Source organism: Hippocampus zosterae, chromosome 1 (genome assembly GCF_025434085.1).
Source record: "Hippocampus zosterae strain Florida chromosome 1, ASM2543408v3, whole genome shotgun sequence".
Lineage (NCBI taxonomy): Eukaryota > Metazoa > Chordata > Actinopteri > Syngnathiformes > Syngnathidae > Hippocampus > Hippocampus zosterae.
In genome coordinates, this window is record NC_067451.1 from 33,531,739 (window position 1) to 33,554,842 (window position 23,104).

Genomic DNA, 23,104 nt, shown 5'->3' on the forward strand with positions numbered 1-23,104 from the left:
ATAATCATTTCATCAAAGGGTAGATTAGAGAACCTTAATTGTCTTTTGAATACTTCCAGCTTTGTCGAAGGCCCTTTCTGTTTGTGTTCTGTTAGACAAATCAAGGTCCAGTGAGAATGTGCTAAGATTAATTTGTTCGGGAAGAACCAAGGCCCTTCAACACTTTTGGAAAAAAAGTTGTTTGTGTGCCAATACTTTTATCTGCATGTTGCATTTCACATCCAGTAGGTGGCACATGTCCCAATACTTTTGGTATCCCAATACATTTATCCACATTACATTCCACTTCATGTCAGTGGATTGTAATTTACATTTCACGCCAAATAGGTGGCAAGTGTCCCAATACTTTTCTCAATGTGCCGGTGGCGTGCGTCAAAATACTTTCGTCACGACGCCTGACTCAACTTCTTACAAGTGGCACGTGTCCCAATTAGGGCTGTCACTATTGAATCGTTTTAGAATTGATTATCCTATCGACTACTCCATCGAATAATCAGGTAGTTAGTTGGGTGGCTTTGCACCACATTTGCGAAAAATATTACTGCTCTCGAATGAGCCTTTGCTGTGAAACTTTTCTTAGTTTGTGTCTGTCTCTCTGTATTATACTACCCCCCGGTGGCCAAGGCGCACACTCCAGAAGGAGCTCAATGTGCGGCACAAACAGATTAATGCCACTTTCATTCATTTCAAGACAACAACCCTTTCCCATCCGGATACTTTTGTTCATACCTTACATCCCTCTTCCTCAACTGGCGGACCGCGATCCACGACCGGACCGCCGACCTCCTCTGTCCGGACCGCCGACCTCCTCTGTCCGGGCCTCCTCTGTCCGGACCCTCGGCAAATTGTATAAAATAATAAATTCTAAAGTGATTTTTACGTTATAAATTTTATATTTTTGGACTATAATCTGCGCATTACCGCGATCACTTGTTAAAATTATCCGTTGTATTATTTGCGTGCACGAACAGATGTATTGCAGAGGACGCAGCAGCGCGACTCTGTGTGTACAATGTTTGACGAACTGGAGACGCGGGCATGTCGGCGATAACGATGCGCTGATTGGCTCCTCTGAACTTAAGGTGTGCCCTTACATCAGCGTCACGCATTCAAAATGGAAGATTGTGTCAGGAAACAGACGCATGCGCGTCGCCACAGTGTGCTCACAGCTTCAGCCCCCGAGAGCCGCACACAGACAATTAGACAAAACGAATCGCGGCAGGTTTTGATTGTGTGCAGTTTTGCTCCCGTCTACCCGATCTTTGCAGCTGTTTAACGGCAGAACACCGCAACATGTTAAATGAACATCCCAATGGCGTCCTCAAATAATATTTGCATGCCTCAGACATTGTATTCACCTTTAGTGGAAGAACAGCACTGCACATTCCTGTGCTCCCTTGTGTCAGTGTTTAAAATGGTTCTTAACTACTCTTCTGATATATTTTTCAATGATTTCAGAGGGGATGTGAAAATTTTATTTTTAGTATTTATTTTGGTAAAATGAGTATTTTGATTTGCTTTTGTTAAATTAAGGTAAAAAAGACAACTACTGTTTAACAAAGTTAAAGTAAAAAATGTCTTATTTCCCTAAAAGGGCTATTTCTATTATTAAGCAGGCACAACTTAACAAAATAAAAGAGTTCCTCTGCCTCAACACAATACCTCTCACTATTTGCTGTGTACTGGCAAAGTGAATAATTGTTATTTTCATGCACCCCATTATTGGTTGGTTGTGAGGAATGTTGATTTGTATAAGCTTGGCTTGACCATACTAAATGGGCATATAGCCCTGCTCCCCATGACCACCGTGCATGGGACCGGACCTTGGTCTTATAAAAAAAAAAAAGTGGACCTACAGCATTTCTAGTTGAGGACCACTGCCTTACATTGTCTATGTGATGTCAGCGTGTGTGTTTCTTTTAGCCAAATCTAAATACAAGTTCGACCTCGCCAAGAACGTAGCCCCTGTGGGTGCCATTTCAATAATTCCTGAAGAGGTGCAGTGGTTGTGCTGTGTGTATTTGTGTGTATGTGTGTGTATGTGTGTGTGTGTGCGTGTGTGTGTGTGGTGTATGGATGTTTCGAGTGTGCAGTGTTCACTGTTTTTGATGGCTGTGTCTCCTAATGAAGGCACACATACAAACATATGTGCGCACGCACACACACTGGGATATGAGAACAGACTCCAAAACTCGTAAGGTGTGTCTATATTTTTACTAGAGGATTTTTTTTCTAGTCATTCTGCTTATTTGGCAAGAGAAGCCATCACATTAATCAGATGACACATGACCCAGCATTCTGTCAGGGTTTTTTTTCAATATGGATGACTTGTTGGTGTGTTTAGTTCTATTGTGCCAGGTTATCATTGAATAACTAGGCAGAAGAGAGACTTTTTTCCCTGTGGATAATACGCCCTAAATTTCCCAGTGCATTATCCACTTATAGTTCTGAATAAGAAAATGATGGCGATAATCACATTTTACAATGTATGTAATATTCTGTGAGAGTATCTAAAGCTGTGAAGTGATGACTGTTTAGAGGCGTGGGAATGCACAGTCGCCATAAAGTCAAATAAATCATCACCCAAGTAAGTGTTAGCGAGCTTTTCTTAGTGTGAAAAATGCAAATACACAAAGAACAAATGTAGTGTGAATACATGATGCTCTTTTGTAAAGCAATTCCTCCTTTTGCAGATGAAAACATGGTCAACACCTATGTTATTTTTCTTATTGTGATGAAATCAAAATAATCTTGAACACGAGTCGCATGAACATTCCAGTCCTGTAGGTGATGGTTATGGTGTTAAATTCTCTTTATTGAACAGTCATCAGTATTACAAAGGGAATGTATCACCATACTTGACTGATTAAAGAGGGGGGAAAAATACTTTTTCACATTTTTATGTTTTTAAGTCATACATGGCTGTATTCTGGGTACCTTGGTGCAGAGTGAGCAACTGCCCCACACAGTCAAGAAAGGACGAGAAGAGGTGGCACTCACTACAGAAATGAAAACTTGAAATAATGATTTGAGCAATCAATACAAAGTACATATTCAAACCAAAACGAGTTTGTCTCTCAACACTGGACTTTCATATGATCTTGTGGAGGACTGCCCGAGTTGCCCCTGATGTTTAGCTCCCAGTGTTAGCATAGTGATTAGCGTTGTCCACATCATTGCTGCTTTGTCGGTTTGTTTTCACGGGCACCTTCTTTTGCGCCCCTCTCACAACATGACATTAAAAGTTTGTCACTTGCTGCTTGGCAGAATTTGTGGGGCGCTGTCCTGTAAGACCAAAAAAAAAAGTTAAGTAATACTGACCTGGGCTGGAGGGCTCCACTTCCCAAAAAACGAGAGATTTTTTTCATAACTTTGAATTTTGGAGCAGCTGAACTTTCTCAGCACAGCACTCTGTGACTGGATCTTGCGAAGGGGGTCGGGGGGGTACTGATATCGGTGCCCCACAAATTCTGCCTCGGTACAAGTGGTTGTGTGTTACTCAAAAGAATCGGAGCTGTTCTATTGATTTCAACTACGGCCCGCGGGCCGAATCCGGCCCGTTGGTCTTTTTAATCCGCCCCGCCGAAGGTTGGTCCACAATTAAGGTTCGATGAGAATGATTGCATTCATTTCAATTGGACTTGTAATGACAGGCATTTCACCGCCAGGTGGCGCATTGACTTGATGTTGATGTTTGATATGGACTGTCAACAAATGCAGTTTTTTTGTACCATAGCTCGTGCTGACCTGGCCCTTCTGTCAAATTTTAAAAGTCAATGCCGCCCCTGAGCCAAAAAGTTTGCCCACCCCTGTGCTAGATAAAGATGCAGCTCAAGTTAATTTGTTTTTGACTGTTGTTTCTGAGTTTCTTTGGGGGCTTTGAAAGTGTGGAAGTGAACCACCAAAACCCATGAGATGATGCCATGGAGATACAGCAAATTATGCTAATCGGTTGCCTTCAATGCAGAATACCGAGTAGTCTCAATTATAAAAGTAATGTGAATAAATGTGTCCATTTTGGAGGTGTGGGGAGGGGTTAAAACTTCCCTAGCGTGTGCCTTTCTTGGTTGTGTAGGGCAATGAAATCATCTGCCCTCAAGTGGCATCAAGAAGCTGTCAATAATGGCAGTATTCTTGCCACAGCATGACCCATCATGGCTGTTGCAGAACACTGCCCCACCTTCGCAACTAATTACACCGGTCAACAAATGTTTGCTGTTTTTTCTTTTAAAATCAGAGACGTGAGAAACGTGTCTCTCTATTTTTTTCACTGATTTCGAATCTGCCCTTGCTTTTTGTTTCTCAAGCACAATAGGCTTTCATAATAATATGAAAATAATACACCATTGAATAATATTTATGAATTAAGGAATAGATTCTGCAACAGTTGCGCAAGCTTTTATAGAGCAAGCTTAAATAAAAAATAATGAAAATGTCTCAAAACGATGAACTAGAGAAAAAAATACATTTAACAAGTTTATAGGGGGGGGGGGGGCGGCCCGGCAGTCCAGTGGTTAGCACGTTGGCTTCACAGTGCAGAGGTCCCGGGTTCGATTCCAGATCCGGCCTCCCTGTGTGGAGTTTGCATGTTCTCCCCGGGCCTGCGTGGGTTTCCTACGGGTGCTCCGGTTTCCTCCCACGTTCCAAAAATATGCATGGCAGGCTGATTGAACACTCTAAATTGTCCCTAGGTGTGAGTGTGAGCGTGGATGGTTGTTCGTCTCTGTGTGCCCTGCGATTGGCTGGCAACCGATTCAGGGTGTTCCCCGCCTACTGCCCGAAGACAGCTGGGATAGGCTCCAGCACCCCCCGCGACCCTAGTGAGGATGAAGCGGCTCGGAAGATGAATGAATGAAAAGTTTATAGGGATGCATAAGGCCTTCTAAAATACGCTGTGGACAAAATCAAAACGTTACTCGTAGTGGTTAACCTTAGCTGTTAGTATTGTGCTCATTTGTGCTAGTGTTAGCTTTGTTGTTGATGGATTTGTTTTTTGTTTTTTTTTGTTAGTTTGTTTTTGGTGCATCCCACACACCCCACCCCACCACACACCCCTGCCCTGGGGAAAGGGGGGGGGGGGGTGCTGAGAAATCAATTAATGGAATCATGATTAGGACATGGAAGCAATCATGTCATTAATTATATGACTTGATTAGTGTGACAATAACACAGGTCGACTTGACTTAAAATGACACCACGTGCGTTAAGTGTTTTTTTCTTTTCCGACTTGAGTGCATCGAACATGTATGAATGCCAATCAGCCAAATTGGTTATGGATAATTGCTTGTATTCAGATTAATGTAGTGAGTATTTTGTTATGTTGTGTTGTTGTTGTTTTTTCATTTTGCGGCCTCTAAAGTTGTCTGCGTGGTTCCCCCCACTGTAGGCACAAGACCCTCAGGTGCTGGAGCAACTGTCCAAAAACATCACGCGCATGGGTTTGACCAATTTCACCCTCAACTACCTCAGGGTAAGTATGGGAGTGTTTGTAATGTGTGTATATTGTATATGTGTATGATATTGAGCAATGATTGCCAAACTTTCACTGAGTCAAGGCGCATTGCTTACATTGGAAAAATCTCACGGCACACCAGCAAACAAAAATGTCACAAATCATTGTATAGATAATGCAGTTAATTGTACCTCGTTTCAGCTTGTGGAAGAGCATTTCATTGTTCTGCCTGTCACTATATGTTTCTGGCATAGAAAGGGGAACAAGTATTCATTATTTGTTGCCAATCAATGAGAACTTTCAGATAAATTACATTAATTACAGCAAAGCATCCAATAGAATGTCTTCTTGATATTCCAAAATTCTTATTGGCCGAAATATTCATGTCTACTTGCTGATTAGGAATACGATTCCTCTTTTCATTCGATCTACTTTATGGAAAAAAGGGCCAATCTTTTCTTCTTTACCGATGCATGTTTATGTAACATGTCAAAGCTATATGATAACCACAAACAGGAAGGTTCCGCGTGAGTGTGCGTGTGTGTGTGTGTGTGTGTGCGTGCGTGTGTGTGTGTGTGTGTGTTTTTAATTCCGCTGTTGACTGACATGCTAGTATTTTTTCAAAAGGCGAGAAGGCGAGCAAGCGCGAGGCGGAGGAATTAATTGGATACAGAAAATTAGCATAACATTAATGAACACTCCCTGTTGAGATGCGTAATTGCGAAACGGCAGCATGCAATTCGGAGGAGGGTGGACGGGGTGGAGTGGGGTGGGGGGTGCGTTTGGTGAATTTAAGGGCACCTCGGCTGCTTATAATAACCCAATTGAGGGAGACACAAAGGGGGTTGGGGAATGGAGGAATTGAGGAGGGGCCGAGGGCGGAAGGGGGTTATGTGCTGCTGCATGTTTTTGTTTTTCTGTCACGATTGGCAAAGCACGAAAGCATCCGCAACACAACTGGTGGACCAGCTTATATCCAATTACATCTGTTTTTGAGGAATTAACACAAACCTTTAATTAATTATTCAGGAATTTGGGGTCAAACCTTTTCCAAGTACAGTATATGTGATTCAGATTTGATAGTAATTGGACAACAGCACCAGGAGATTTTTTATAGGCAAAATAACTGCAAAACCAAAACGTTCTGCACTAAAATGGTGAATTTACTGTGTTTTTTAGCATTAGCTTTCTGGGGCTTTTTAGTGGGTTCCGATAATAGACATGGTTACCACATTTCATGTGAAGTGGAACTGGTTGTAGGGGCTCCTTTTTCTGCAATCGGGCAAAATTGAAAATTGCCCAAACAACGCTAAACGAGCTGCTTCCCTCGAAAAATGGCAGATCTCAGCTGTCTTATCAGGCACCTTCTTTCCAGGCTTTTTTGAATAGATCTACTCATGTGAACCAAATTTAATGCTGCCAAGTGAAACTGGCTCGCAGGCTGATTTTTTACTTTTCATTTTTGATCAGAATCGGGTAACACTTTGAAGACAAATTCAAAAAAAGGCCTTAAATGGGTGCTTCACACAAAATGACTGATTTCATATGTCTTATGAGACATGTTCACCAAATGACATGTTGCTAAGTGAAGCTGATTTTGTTTATTTATTTTGGGGGGGGTGGGTTAAAATGTGGCTTTTAAAACAAGTTCATCTTTGAAGGACTACTGGAAAAAAGCCAAAAAGGGGTGCTTCAAATCAAAACGGCAACGTCTTCTCAGCCATGATTTTGTGAGACTTTTTTTGCAGGTCTGCTCATAACGGACGTCTACCAAATGTCATTTTGCTAGCTTTGGGAGCGGACCTTTTTTTTTTTTAAATTGTGAACAATAAGCTAACATGCCAAAGACGAGATAGTCTTTAAAGCACATATTTCAAACTCAGGTCCTCAAGGCTACAATATTTTGCATGTTTCCATCTCTCCCTGCTGCAACACACCCGATTCATAAAAAGAACATGCAGAAATGTGGCCCTCGAGGAACGAAGTTTGAAACCTGTGTTTTAAAGGATCCCTAGAAATGGCCAAATGACCTTAAAATAACATTTTCTAACACAAATGGCTGACAAACTCTTGTTTTTTTCAGTCATTGTTTCTTGAGACTTTTTTTGTTGGGGCACAATACGATAGAAGTGTCGACAGAGTTTCATGACACCCAGGGAAACTAGCTTTGGCGGTTAAATATTTTTTATTCTGCAATATTTAGAAAAAAAAAATTAAATGGAACTAGAACTACTGGTAATGGCCTAAAATAATAATGACAGATATCCTGTGTCTCTTAGAGCATGATTTGGTGAGACTTGGTCAGGTCTACTTGTGATAGACATGTTTACTTAACTTCATCCATCCATCCATTTTCCGATCCGCTTATCCTCACAAGTGTCGCGGGGGGTGCTGGAGCCTATCCAAGCTGTCTTCGGACAATAGGCGGGGTACACCCTGAACCGGTTCCCAGCCAATCGCAAGGCACAGAAACGAACAACTAACTCACCCCTAGGGACAATTTAGAGTGTCCAACCAGTGTTTTGGATGTTTTTGGGAATGTGGGAGGAAACCTGAGTACCCGGAGAAAACCCACGCAGGAAGGACGGAGCTGGAATTGAACCCGGTACCTCCGCACTGTGAAGTCAATGTGCTAACCACTCGACTACCGGGCAGCCCTATCTACTTAACTTCATGTTGCTAAATGGAACTGGCTTCTGTGGGTGTTTTTTTAAATGTTTATTATTAGTTAAAAAATAGTTGTTATTATTATTATTTGTTAGAAGTTGGAGGAAAAAAAGTTGGTCACCGAAGGACCTCAGGAAGCTAGCTATTCGCTTCAAACCAAAATGACAACCTTCCGATGTATTTTCAGGCATGGGTTCTTGAGACTTTTTTTGTAGATCTACTCCTGCTAGACATGTTGACTAAAATTCACCAAGGTTAAACTGATTTCAGGAACTGAATTTTGATGTAAAATTCCACCCACAACTGCGACCAGGCCAACATTTTTCGCAAGATTTACACACCTGCAAATTGTCTGGAGTTTTTATGAATGGAGTAGTTGCAAAATTCTGCCAAAACATGGCAAATTGGGTTAGTACAATTTGGTTGGCTACCATTGCTGTGTAGTTCATGTTATCCATCATGCCACATGAATGTTCGCTTCCCTTCTGTTATCTTAGCTCACCAGTCCATACAATACACCCTTTCCTCATATTAGAGTGGGGGAGGGGAGTCCTGACACCTTCTCCTCATCGCTTTCTCTACGGGAATACATCAGCATGTTTTTCATGTTGCCAAGCTTCCTTCTATTCAGTCTGAAAATAGACACAGGCTTCAGGATGAGAGCCAGAGCTGCTTGGCATGCCGATCAGAGAGAATTGTAGAATAATGTTTTGTCGCGAACAAACTTGAGTATGTTAAGTTATGTAATTAGCTAAAAGAGAAGAATAATGACGGTGTTGTTGTTGTTGCTGTTGAGTAACCTTTTCAGCTCTGCGATGTTTGTGTTGCTAGGCATCACCACAATATGGTGGGTTAACAGGATTGAAATGTTTTATATTTGAGTTATTTTGTGGTTTTATAGTATTGTTTTACTGTAATTGGCTGGCAACCGGTTCCCACCTTCTGCCCGAAGACGGTTGGGATAGGCTCCAGCACCCCCCTTGTGAAGATAAAGCGGATCGGAAAATGGATGGATGGATGCATGGATGGAGGGTACTGTTTTATTGTGATTGACTAGCAACCAGTTCAGGGTGCCCGAAGACAGCTGGGATAGACTCTAGCATGCCCACGACGCTTGTGAGGATAAGCCAGTTGATAAATGAATGGATGGATAGTATTATTTTATATATTTATAACATTATTTTGGTATCTTTTTTTTGGTTTGTTGATTTTGCCCCAACATGTGATGCAGCTGAATTTTAAAGAGTGGATGATTAAGTCGTGGATGTGTAAAGAGCTTAACAAATGTTGCTTGTATTAAAATACAAATAAGAAATAATCTCATGCCATTGAGTTGTGTGTTTTAACAGACTCTGAGTTGCTCTGGTGCACATGACAATAAACTCCTTTTTCTTCAACTCTTTCATAAGCGCCCATAAAAGTCTGATTTACGGCGTAATTAACTCATCAAGCAAGCAGAGCAGTACAGCCTGACTTTTTATGGATTTCTTTTAATAGGAGCAGCACTTCTCTTTGCTCATTTGCATTTTTTTTGGTCTTCCTTTTAGTTGTGCGTCATCCTGGAGCCCATGCAAGAGCTCATGTCCCGACACAAGACGTACAACCTCAGCCCACGCGACTGTCTCAAGACATGCCTGTTCCAAAAGTGGCAGAGAATGGTGGCGCCACCAGGTAAGCCAACCACACTTTGTGCTCTTGATGGACCCCAAAATGACATCTTCACGATGATAATTTAGCTTGAGTCTTAAATTCGTCATTAGAAGGTCTTAAAAATGACAAAGAGGAAACTCGAAAAACAGCGCCATACTTTGTACTTATATTGTCAAGTCAATATCAGTTAGAGCCTCTTAGTCAGGGCCAAATCAGTCTAGTTTTATTTTATTTTTTGGAGGGGTGTATATTATTTAAGGGAATAATACATACTTAGGCAAAATAACACATAAAAATGAAAATGGTTGCAGAGGACACTAAAAAAGTACTGAAGTAAAGCTCTATTGATAAAATTGAAGACGTTCACCTCCAGCTTCCATATAGCTGCTCTCCCCTTTGCTTTCCTGTCATTCTTCTCCATGTTTCTCCTGCCAGGAAGGAAGCATCTGCAGCATTTGCACCCCGTGATAAGTCTTTTTTATTTTTTCTGGATTTTTTATTTTTTTTCCGGGAGGGAAACGGGAAGCGATTGCAGTGCGTCAGCGGTGCAGGAAAAAACCGTCGGATACCACAAATCTGTGACAATAGTTTGCCGAGGCGCATACGCATCTGTCAATGTCAGCCATGCAAAGAGGAAAGATGCGGATAAGAAAGAAAAAAAAAGTCAAGTACAGTACAATGGAAGCTGTAAGGTCACCATTGTTCCAGGAGGAAATCATGGAAGTCATCTTTAAAAAAAAATGCTGCTGTAAAAATGTTTTAAAAAAGTTAACCGCTGTACATATGAAAGCAATGAAAACAGTCAAAGGCTTAGTTTAAATGAAATAAAGGTGATACATGTAGCAGAGTTTTTAGTTCATCAAACTTCACAATCTCTTCAATGCTTCTGAGCAATATCTATATATATATTGCACGTCGTCCCGCACGCGGTCTGTCCTTCCGTCTGTCCCTTTTCAAAACGTACCTACTTCACCGCGCCGCTGCGCGCCGCCACTGCGCGCCGCCACTGCGCGCCGCCACTGCGCCGCTCAGGCAGTGGCTCACTACGATCGCGCGGGCATCTTAGCGAAAAAATGTTGTCTACCCACAAGCATTGCAATGAAATTGTTAGTTATTTAGTAGAGCTAAACATCTCTTTATTTTCGCGATAAGCAATGAAGATGAACAAAAAGTTGAAACAAGCAACAACACTTTTGTGGGCCGAAGGCCCACCTTACCAGCCTTCCGCAGGAACTAGCTGATGAGCCGCCCGGAGGGCGGCGAACCAGCTAGTGTGTATATATATATATATATATATATATATATATATATATATATATATATATATATATATATATATATGCTGTATAAAATCATCACAATTTTGACTTTCAGCTGGACACCCGCAGAACTTCAAGACGGAAATATTCCCCACCAATCACAAAAAAGGTATCTTTTGTTCCCAGACAGACAAAAGCCTCCTCGCCTGCCAAATGCCTTGACCTCACTGCCTGTTCAGAATGAGGCCTGCCATGCAACATGCATTGATGTTGGAATGCTCCTAAAAGCTCGTGATGAAACACACAAGAGCGGACAAGCAGATTCAAGCATCAATGTCATCTGTGCCTCAACGAAATGCATGAATACATGTGACTCATGTTACTACACAAGTTCCATATCAAGCTAGTGCATGCATAGATTGGCCGCACAGATGACCACTCCTGCATGGTGCCAACCGCCACCCCCTTTGTACCCGACTGTATGCATTATGTCTCTGGCGTGGCCTCTGTTTGTGTTTGCTGGTCGCGCCAAAGCTGAGCCCGCCCGACAGACCACCACCAAGCGGAGGAAACGGAAGAACTCAGCCAGCAGCGCCAGCAGCAGCGTGGGCACCGCCGCCGGCAAGAAGCGCAGCCCCGCCACCAACTTCAGCCTCTCCAGTCAGGTACCTGTAAGCATCGACTCCATCCTGGTTTGACTCCCTCCTTTCTTTTTTTTCCATCGGAACGCGAGCACAAATGTTCACAAACAAGTGTTTCCCAACTTTTATTGAAAAAAAAACATGCATCTGAGGTGCAGGAATTATCGCTGTTCACTTGGGGTCGCCATCCTCTGTTTTCTAAACACAGCACAGTTGAACCGCATGACCAATGTATGTCGAGGAAAATCTGTACGTTATTTATGACGGTGTTTCGTTGTAAACATTTCCAATAAAATGACCACCGACTACGATGAATAGTACAGTGTGAACATTTTTAGATGTGAAAACATGGACAAGTGATACAGTATAAACAAATACGTCCAGTATCAAGAAAAAATGATTTTATTAGACATGAAACAAACAACTGTTCCGACTTCATCTCTAAAAACATTCGGTCAGCAAATGAAAAGTGCCTTCTCCAGTTCAGGATGTGCCATATATCCCAGAGCCGTTTACGATCATCCTTCAATCTGTTGGCCTCAAACAGTGCTGTGATTTTGTTTCCGTGACGGATGATTATCAAAATCGCCGTCTCAGCTGAGATTCGTCTGGGAGACTCCCTTTCGTAAGTGAGGGACAATGTCAGCCTTCACAGACAGCGAGTTTTCCAGACCACGTGCGACGTGCCTCCAGAAGTACAACAATGTACGAGTCGATCAGTAGCGTTGCTAAGAAACAGAGGGGAGTCCCATCCTCTACATTTTGTTCATGAGCAAAGTGGAGCCGGCATTTAGCTTCCCCGTGTAAAAAGCTAGTCGTTATAATGAAGTTTACGTTCTAAGGGTGTTTGTTGTAAACAAACTCAGCAAATGGAAAATGAATTACGTTAAATCAGGACTTTGAAATGTGAAAGTTGTAAGGGTGGAAATGTAGTCAACAGGGTACGCTGATAAGAGCTTCAACTGTATTTGTGACTCTGAACGCGTGGGGCCCGGCTTGTTGAGTGACATTGGAGTCAGTGAATGAGAGTGTAAAGTTGTTCGGTTGGCCGCTTGGAGAGCGCTGCCGGTGGCTAACGGTTAGCCAGTGTGTTTGTGAAAGCTACTGAATAAATGTACTTCTTGTGTGCTTGTTTTCTTACTGTGTTACCATAAAGTGATTGGAAATGCACCAGTGGTTATGGTGACCAAAATGGATGACATGTATAGCAAGGCACGTAAAATAATATTTTTCTTTTTGACTCGGCTGATGTATTGAATAATTATTGAATTGAACGCCACTGAGCAGGTCACGGGTTCCGCACTCTGTGTTCCCGACTCACAGTCAACTAAATATAGATTCACTCTGAAAAGTTTTCTTGGCAAAGTTGAACCTCCAAAACAAATCTTTGTTTCACTTTCTTTCTTTTTTCTCTCTCTCTGTTGCTGCTCGCTATACGAGCGGAGAGGAAAAAAAAACCCGAACGTATTCCGTCTGTCTCCTACACACTGTGTCCTCGTTTGCTTTCGCTGCCGTGTCTGTCTGTGCCACGCTTTGCTGTCTCGTCATCTTCTCGCATTTGTTGGCCTCGTTGCTCTCTCCCACCCGCACAGGCGTCTCACACAGACACAGACACACACACGCACATGCACACACACACACAAACATGAACACACACACACGTTCACACATGCATACACACCAGGCGTGCAGTTGTTTTCTCTCAAACAGGCAGTCTGGATTGGTGCCAGCTCTCATTATTGCCTATGTGAACCCCCCCCCCCACCTTTTTACCCCCCCCCCATCCCATCTACTGCCTCACATTACTATTGCCTCCCTCCTCCACACACACACACACACACACACACACACACACACACAGAAGCATTCACATGCCTCTTGAACACTGGCAGCGCTGGATGCTAACACGCTGGATACATATGTTGCACGCCTGCTGTCTTTGTCTGAGAAGTTGTTGGGCTTTTTAGTTCGTGTGTGTGGGGGTGGGGGTGGGGGGTGGGGGTATATGTGTGTGTGTGTCTGAGTGCGAGCCTACGTGAGCCCAATGACAACAAGCAGTGGACCCTTGCCAGGGGAGGAGTGTGGAGGGGGGTTCTGCTAGGGGTGGTGGACGGGGGGGCTGGGGTGTGAGCAGCCACTGGAGGAGAGAATGTGTGTGCGTGCGCGCTTGCGTGTGCGTGTCTCTGTGAGTGTGTGTGCGTGTGTGTGTGTGTGTGTGTGTGTGCGTGCGTGTGTGTGTGTGTGTGAGTGTGTGTGCGTGCGTGAGTGCGCGCGCCCGAGTGTCAGTGTGTTTCGGAAAGGGTGCCTGCAGGGTGCAACAGTGATCTCTAGTGGCCATGTGGGGTGTTGAATAAAATTAGCAATATAAGGATCGATGTTTTTTTTTCTCAAATTGGGAATACAGATTGTAACAAATGCACTAATGACATAATTTAACATAATTTATCCACATTCAACAGTTTCAGCCACATTTGTGCTTCAGTTCCATGGACAGTTTGCTACTCCTTCAGAGCTGTCGTCATAAGCCAACTGTGACAGTATAATATCGACATATGGATATAACGTACGTGGAGAGTCTCTGATCCTCACTACGCTGCAGCAGTATTAGTGGTTCTTCCAACCAGTCAGAGACTAACAACTAACTTTTTTACTGCAAAGAGCCATATCACACACGCGCACAAACTCGAAATCGAAACACACAGACACACAAAGTTTTTTTTCACTCTCATTCCCTCCTCCCAACGCTCGCGCTTGACTTGGGACAAGTCCGCTGGCTCCGGGTCGATCGTGATTGACATATTGGACACCCCTGCCTTAAAATCTGAGGTAATTTGCTAACTAGTTTAGCGCTGAGCACTGTTGTTTGCGCATGAGCGGTGATTCAGTTGTTATCTGATTGGTTGCCCTGTATGTCAGTCAAGTCACGGGATTGATGATAGGTTAGTTCTGAGTATTTAGCGTCGTGGTTTGAATGGCAGCGCCACCGCCAAGGCAATTTCGACGCTTGTCATTTGAAAGCATGTGTGTGCTGTAAGCTACATATTTTATAATAATAATGCTATAAGTTGAATTTGAAATAATGTTCAGGTATATTTGAATATTTAAAGGTTTTGTCTGTTTACCATTCAAACGATTAATAAAGGCAATTACATGGGGCGTAATTAGCAACATGGCTTGGTACCGCGTATAGTGTAAGGAAGATAAATAAATACCCCTTCCAACATGTAACCATCGTTGAATGGTTATTAACGGTTGTTAACTGTAAAGGCAACATTTTAAGTATGTTTTTCCCACATGTGACTTAACAACAGGGCTTGGCAAAGATCCCAAGCCACTCTCAAGCTACGAAGTCATAAATGCAATCATCTACAAACCCTACAGGTGTGACACATAATGTCAAAGCCAAAAGATAAGCAGAGCTGCAACTTTCTTGATTGCTTGGCAAAGTTGTCAACGTGGCAGCGGTCGGGGGAGGACTTGTCTTTGGTGTTGTCCGTGTGCCTGTGCTCGAGGCACACAGTGTCGTGTATGAAGTGCTGCCTCTGTGAATGAAAGAGCTTTTCGTCCTCAAAGCAGCTCACTGAATGCCCTCACCCATCCACACACACACACACACACACACACACACACACACACACACACACACACACACACACAGTCTTGGCTGTGAAAGTAGACAGACTCGTTTCAGTCTATTTCCTGGTCTATGGTTATCATCATGTTTCCCCCTATAAATGATTTCCAGAATTAAAGGTAATTACTCTCAAAATATGCTAATGAGCCAGTAGTTACAAATGGCATGGGCCCATTCAAAGTCTCGGTCTTACTGCCTCTACTAGCACCAAGGCTAACTCTTAACGAGATGAGTAGTCAAGTCGACAGCGATAATTAGCCAGCAATTAACACGCCGCCAAGTCCCGCACTCGCCACCAGCTGTTGTCATTAGAAGAGTTGTTGGCAGTCGGCGGGTGGGGGTTCCAGAGGAAGGTTGACAGGCCTCCTCATGGGAACAGATGGCGAACAGGGTGAGCTTGTTGGCAATCAGCACGTTTTTGAGCTAATGACTTAATTAGCTATGCAAATGGACACATCAGTGTGGATATTGTCATTTAGTTGAAAAGCTCACCTAAATTAATTAGCCCAATTTCGGCATAGCTGAGTGGAAAAGGGGTAGTTTGGATGTTCATTTTTTTGGGTGACTTAGATAAATCAAATGAGGAACACAGTGGCCAAGTGGTTAGCACTTTGGCCTCATGGTTTTAAGGTTTGGGGTTTGAATCTCAGCTCCGGCCTCTGCCCTTTGTGGAGTTTGCGTGTCCTCCTTGGAGTACGACGACTTCCTCCCACATTCCAAAAGCAGGCAGGTTAGGTTCATTGGATGCTAACTTGTTCATTGGTTTAAATGCAAGTGTGAGTGATTATATCGTCGCAGTCAGGCTCTGAAATGATCCCAACAATGCCAACTTGCTTGAGCCATCAAACACCGACTCATTCAAGTTGGTATTTTATATTATACTAGCTGGTTCGCCGCCCTCCGGGCGGCTCATCAGCTAGTTCCTGCGGAAGGCTGGTAAGGTGGTGGTTCGCCGCCCTCCGGGCGGCTCATCAGCTAGTTCCTGCGGAAGGCTGGTAAGGTGGGCCTTTGGCCCACAAAGTGTTGTTGCTTGATTCAACTTTTTGTTCATCTTCATTGCTTATCGCGAAAATAAAGAGATGTTTAGCTCTACTAAATAACTAACAATTTCATTGCAATGCTTGTGGGTAGACAACATTTTTTCGCTAAGATGCCCGCGCGATCGTAGTGAGCCACTGCGTGAGCGGCGCAGTGGCGGCGCGGTGAAGTAGGTACGTTTTGAAAAGGGACAGACGGAAGGACAGACCACGTGCGGGACGACGCACAATATATATATAGATATTATTGTGCACCATCATCAACACAAAATCAACATCCCAATATCATGTTCAGTGGCTAATTTAATACCCTAAAAAAATCATAATTTATTACACTGTGGCCAAGGCCAGCCAACCACATCAAAATCTGGTCTCACTCCAAACCCCTGACCAGAGAAAATTCCATTAATGCTTCACAACAGCAAACCTTAAATCATCTTTACAATCGCTTACTCAAAGGTCTTGTAACCAAGAGTGATGCAATAACTAAAAGAATTAGCCAACTAAGTAGTGTAATGGGCAGAAAAGAATCTGCATGCAAACACATTTGTGGCTAACCTCTTCTGTCTGGACGCAGTTATCCATATATTTTTTTTAAAAATAGCCTTCCTCAAATGTATGTAATCGAAATATTTTCACTTATGGTCTAAAATGCGATTAGCTGGCAACCAGTCCAGGGTGTACGTCACCTACTGCCTGAAGACAGCTGGAATAAGCTCTAGTGCGCCCGCAACCCCTGTGAGGATAAACCGATAAGGAAATGGATAGATATTGTCTGGAAAAAAAAAGTACATCCATGCTTTCAGACTTGAGCCAACATAATGCTTCACGACTCCCCAGAGTGTGGCAAGAGACAGTGGATTTGTTGTGAAATAATTTTCAACACTTTAAATGGGTTAAGCGGCACGACGATCAACTGATTTGGATGTCCGTCTCACAGAGCAGATATCGTGAGTTTGATTCCTCGCCCAACCTTCCTGTGTGGAGTTTGCATGTTCTCCCCGTGCCTTCGTTGGTTCTCTCCGAGTACTACGCACTCCTCCCACATTCCAAAAATATGCGTTTCAGTTTGATGGATCACTCTAAATTGCGCATAAGTGTGATCGTGAGTGTGAATGGCTGTGTGTCTATATGTGCCCTGCGATTGGCTGGCAACCAGTTCAGGGTGTACCTCGCCTACCGACAGCTGGAATCGGGTCCAGCACACACACGACCCTCAGGCGGTTCGGATAATGGATGGATGGATAATTGGGTTAATATTCTGTAAAAAAAAATAACGGATGATAAGTAATTGACTATATTGGGACATGGTATGTTTTCTGTCCAACAACGACAATGTGTGCCCTGGTGACCAGCCCAGAGTGCCCCTCAGCTGTTGTCCACTGTCAGCTGGGATAGGCTACAGCTCACCCAATAAGATTAAGCAGTACTGGAAATGGTTTGTGATAATTAAAGTATGAGCTTTTTTTTGGTCTCTCTTTGTGGTGTTATGATATGATTGCATTGGTAAGCAAATCTTGCACTGTGTACATGTTTGTCCAATGTATGTGTGTTATTGTCGTGCAACGAGCCAGGCAGCGTTGACACACATGACCACTGAAGCGTGCGCTCCATTTAGTGGTCCTGCTTGCACCCAGGTTTCAGCAGGGGGTCATAGTTTATGGTGGTTTGGGAGTTTTTGATCCAAATAATTTTTAAAGGGGACATTTTAGATCATGGACTTTTGATTTGCTTTTATATAAATATTTGGGTCTCTGTGGCACCTGTTCTCCCATCAAATTGAAATCAAACAACCAATTTTTTTTATTGCTATTTCTCTTCCTACTTGATAATCCATCCATCCATCCATCATCTACCGCTTATCCGGGGCCGGGTCGCGGGGGCAATAGCTTTAGCAGGGAAGCCCAGACTTCCCTCTCCCTAGCTACTTCTTACAGCTCTCCCCGGGGGATCCCGAGTCGTTCCCAGGCAAGCTGGGTGACATAGTCTCTCCAGCGTGTCCTGGGTCTTCCTCGGGGTCTCCTCCCGGTGGGACATGACCGGAACACCTCACTGGGGAGGCGCTCAGGAGGCATCCGAATCAGATGCCCAAGCCACCTCATCTGGCTCCTCTCGATGTGGAGGAGAAGCGGTTCGACTCTGAGCCCCTCCCGGATGACTGAGCTTCTCACCTTATCTCTAAGGGAGAGCCCGGACACCCTGCGGAGAAAACTCATTTCAGACGCTTGTATCCGGGATCTCGTTCTTTCGGTCACGACCCATAGCTCGTGACCATAGGTGAGGGTTGGGACGTAGATCGACCGGTAAATTGAGAGCTTCGCCCTTTGGCTCAGCTCCTTCTTCACCACGACAGACCGATACAACGTCCGCATCACAGCAGACGCTGCACCGATCCGCCTGTCGATCTCCCGCTCCCTCCCACCCCCACTCGTGAACAAGACCCCAAGATACTTGAACTCCTCCACTTGGGGTAAGATCTCCTCCCCGGCAGGGGGCATTCCACCCTTTTCCGACTGAGGACCATGGTTTCAGATTTGGAGGTGCTGATTTTCATCCCAACCGCTTCACACTCGGCTGCGAAACGCTCCAGTGAGAGTTGGAGAGCCCCGTTTGAAGGAGCCAACAGCACCACATCATCTGCAAAAAGCAGGGATGCAATACTGAGGCCCCCAAAACGGACCCCTTCAACGCTTCGGCTGTGCCTAGAAATTCTGTCCATAAAGGTTATGAACAGAATCGGCGACAAAGGGCAGCCTTGGCGGAGTCCTACCCCCACTGGAAACGATTCCGACTTACTGCCGGCAATGCGAACCAAACTCTGACATCGGTGGTACAGTGAACGAACAGCCCGTATCAGGGGGTTAGGTACCCCATACCCACGAAGCACCCCCCACAGAACTCCCCGAGGGACACGGTCAAACGCCTTCTCCAAGTCCACAGAACACATGTAGACTGGTTGGGCGAATTCCCACATACCCTCAAGGACCCTGCTAAGGGCGTAGAGCTGGTCCACTGTTCCACGGCTGGGACAAAAACCACACTGCTCCTCCTCAATCTGAGGCTCGACTTCCTGACGGACCCTCCTCTCCAGCACCCCTGAATAGACCTTACCAGGGAGGCTGAGGAGTGTGATCCCTCTGTAGTTGGAACACACCCTCCGGTCCCCCTTTTTAAAAAGGGGGACTACCACCCCGGTCTGCCAATCCAGAGGCACTCTCCCTGTTGACCACGCGATGTTGCAGAGGCGTGTCAACCAGGACAGCCACACAACATCCAGAGCCTTGAGGAACTCCGGGCGGATCTCATCCACCCCTGGGGCCTTGCCACCGAGGAGCTTTTTAACCACATCGGTGACTTCAACCACAGAGATAGGAGAGCCCACCTCAGAGTCCCCAGGCTCTGCTTCTCTTCCCTACTTGATAATATGTTTTATATTTAACAGCAAGTTGTGGTTTTTAGCTTGTTGTCTTCCGTTCAAACAGTCTAGTGGGCAAGGAGAGTGCATCTAAATCGTATTGCTTGCCTATGGGGTACATAGCTGTTTGCCCCCTGTACCACCTGTGTAGTGGAAATTTTATACAAAACTTGGTTCATTTGTATCACATCATGCTATCTTTAAGTGTTGCTATCCAAGTTCATTGCTGTGCAAGTTTGTGGTTTTCCTGTGCTTCACACATGTAAATGCAAAACAGGATGAGCTGCAAACAGATGTCAAGACAGGGGGACTCTCCCCTTTCTTTTACGCTTGTTTTTTTTTTGTTTTCTTTTTTTTAATACGTCGAACCAATGACAATGAAGTTCTGTACAGCTTGACCATATTGATAATATGTTGAGAGTTCGTTTTACACTTTAACCCAGGGGCGTCAAACTCTTTTTTTGTCATACTTATGGTTTCCCTTCGAGGGTCGTTATGACTGTGATATTTTGTGAAACCATAACAATGTTTAATCCCCTCCACATATTACATACAGAGCACACAATGAATTGGTGGATAAGTGGTTTTGAAATAAGAAATCAAGAATAATGACTTTAAGCGGTATTTACATTAATGTAATAAGGGGTTGGAAACGAGAAAATGCTTGAAAAATCTCCACGTTTTTGTAGATTACATATGACAATTTGAAAATTGGGTTCAGACTTTAGCAAGCATCATGGAAGTTGACATGCGTGATTTGCTTTTGCGGGCCACATATAATGATGTGAGGGGCCAGTTCTGGCCCCCGGGCCTTACTTTGACACGTGTGATTTAACTATTCCCAAGAAGAAAAGAATTGTATAAGTGGGGCCGCATACCACTACTTGGGGAGTCGCTCCGTCACAGATCTGTAAATGGTGTTTCTCCATCAACTGGAGCTGAAATAAATCTCATCATTGTACATAGACTTTCATTGTCTTGGTTTCCCCGACACTAGATTTGGCAGATGGTGCTGTTTCCTTCAAATGTGTGTGACCAACACATCATGTGAAGCAACAAAGGGGCTATATCAGTGGAGCTGTTTTAAAAAGATAAAGAAAATGATTATGTTGTGTACTACTAGCTACAAGTGGATGCACAGGTTATTTGCAAATTGTGCCATCTAGTGGTAGAGCATGTATTCTCTTGTCTGTCATGCTATGTTGCAAGTATAGATAGATGAACAAAGATTCAGTAAACTATTCGCAAGGGACAAAGTCTGAGCCCTGATGCCAAACGAGAGAAAAACAAAACTTTAAGTGACACCCTTCCCATTTTTGGAGAATTGACACTTGCCAGTATTCATCCATCCATTATCTGAACCACTTTATCCTCGCGAGGGCCGAGGGGGTGCTGGAGCTTATCTCAGCCGACTTTGGGCAGTTTCCAGCCAATCACAGCCAATGCGAGTATTATTTGATCTCAGAACATTTGGTCATCTAATGATCAAATTTAAGATTTGAATAGTATACTACTGTATGTTTGTCCTGCGTGTCATTCAAAATCCTCCAATATATTTTGGCTGACTCATTCCTAATGCACTTCAGACAAACTGTCAACAGTTCTTGTGAAGAAAAAAAACTGTTTGTGTACTATTGAGATCCTTGTTATAGTGGCGATTTATGTTGAAGTCTTTCATGGTCTTTCACGTCTTTCACGTGTCTCGAAGCAAACTAAGCAGATAGTTTTGTATTTAAATTTGGTGAACATTAAATCTGTTTCCTATTCCTTTTTATAAAGAGACCCATTTTCTTGATCTAATTTGGTCCTAGATGCTAGCCAGTACATGCTATTTTCCTCGCTGATGCAGAAGTACAGTCTTGGGATTGGATGCGCTCTCGAGAAATATCTGCTGGTGAAAAATTTTAGTCCATATTAAAACTGATCAACTGCAAACATTGTTTTTCAAAAATGATTGCGGGCCACTCCGAGTGTGGGCGCGGCCACCAGTTGACTATTCCTGATCCAGATGTATTACTCCAGCATACTTTACACCAATTTGCCGAGGTTTTGGAAAGTACATAAGTATGTAACATGCTGAATTTTATCAAACAAATTCACAGAAAAAAAAGCACATTTTTTTAATAGCATACCACAAACAAATGTGGTTTCACCTTACGTCTCTGATGATTGGCACAATGGTTGGGAAACACTGGTCTGAGAGATGAAAGTAGGACGCATACGTGATGTAACAAGCTCACTCCATCTTCTTTCTGTCATTTCCAGGACGTGATGGTGGTGGGCGAGCCCACGCTGATGGGTGGCGAGTTTGGCGACGAAGATGAGCGTCTGATCACGCGCCTTGAGAACACGCAGTACGACGCCACCAACGGCCTGGACGATGACGACGACTTCACCAGCTCGCCGGCGATGACCAACAACGGGCCGTGGAGCAGCAAGGCACCCAATGGTGGACCTGACGGCAAAGCGGAGAACACGGCACCGCAGGCCTCGCAGTAGGAGCAGCACTTGCGGAAAAATGACAGCAGTAATAGCCACCGCGACTGGATTAAAAAAAAAACAAAAAGACATGTAAATGTACAAAACAATAGCAAGGTGTGGACTTGTTTTGGGAGAAAGAGAAGCGTTCAGTGGACTATCGCCGCTGTGATTGGTGGACAAGAGTCACATGACATCACACAGTGGCTCTTGAGCAATCTGTTTTGTTGTTTTTAAAAAGAACCAGCTTACATTATTTGAGGCTGCTGCCGATACTCTCTTGCTTTTTTCTGTTTCAAATTAGCAAGAAATAAAAGTCCCTTTGTTTTGGTTTTCGGCAGTGCAGTGGCTAAGTGGGTAATACAGCCGGTTTTGAGGGTTCGATTCAAATCTTGAATCTTGGGTTTCTCACACCTCCCAAAAACGTGCATGTTAGTTTCATTGAACATTAAATTGACCATAGATGTGAATGATTGTCTAAATGTGGTCTGTAATTGGCCAAGAACCAGTGCAGAGTGTATCCCACCTTTCAGTCGGTGTAGGATCCAGCTCACCCAACAATATGGCAAAGGGATGACCCCACACACTAGTTACCACCATTTCCATTCAAAGCAGTTGTATTCGGTCTCCCGCTCTGTGATTTTGTTAATTTAAAAAAAACTATAAAATACTTTTTTTTTGGCTTTAATATCCCCAGACTGCATGCTTTTATAGGGTTTCCTCAATTTCTTTGGTAAATTTCATATATGTGCTTTATTCAAAAAAAACACATGCACACAACAATCTGATTGTCCTCTATCAGTTTGGGAAGGTTTGTAAGTGTAAATAGAAGTCTATTTTGTCCATGAGCCACAGAAAGCCGTTTGGAAAC

At 43.7% G+C, this 23,104-nt stretch overlaps 1 protein-coding gene across 4 annotated transcripts in view; it reads left to right on the forward strand.

Moving 5' to 3' along the window:
* The window catches only part of ldb2a (LIM domain binding 2a), a 98,914-nt gene extending 76,593 nt beyond the window's left edge, over positions 1 to 22,321 (forward strand). The window contains exons 5-9 of one of the 4 annotated variants that reach the window (XM_052059910.1): positions 5,387 to 5,470; positions 9,667 to 9,790; positions 11,144 to 11,197; positions 11,563 to 11,693; positions 22,021 to 22,321. In XM_052059910.1, coding sequence (XP_051915870.1) covers positions 5,387 to 5,470; positions 9,667 to 9,790; positions 11,144 to 11,197; positions 11,563 to 11,693; positions 22,021 to 22,254 — 627 coding nt within the window. In that variant the 3' untranslated portion in view covers positions 22,255 to 22,321. Of the gene's footprint in view, positions 1 to 5,386; positions 5,471 to 9,666; positions 9,791 to 11,143; positions 11,198 to 11,549; positions 11,700 to 22,020 lie in introns of all 4 variants that reach the window. The other 3 variants (XM_052059902.1, XM_052059887.1, XM_052059894.1) reach the window with 3 other exon arrangements.
* The last annotated feature ends 783 nt before the right edge of the window (positions 22,322 to 23,104 follow it).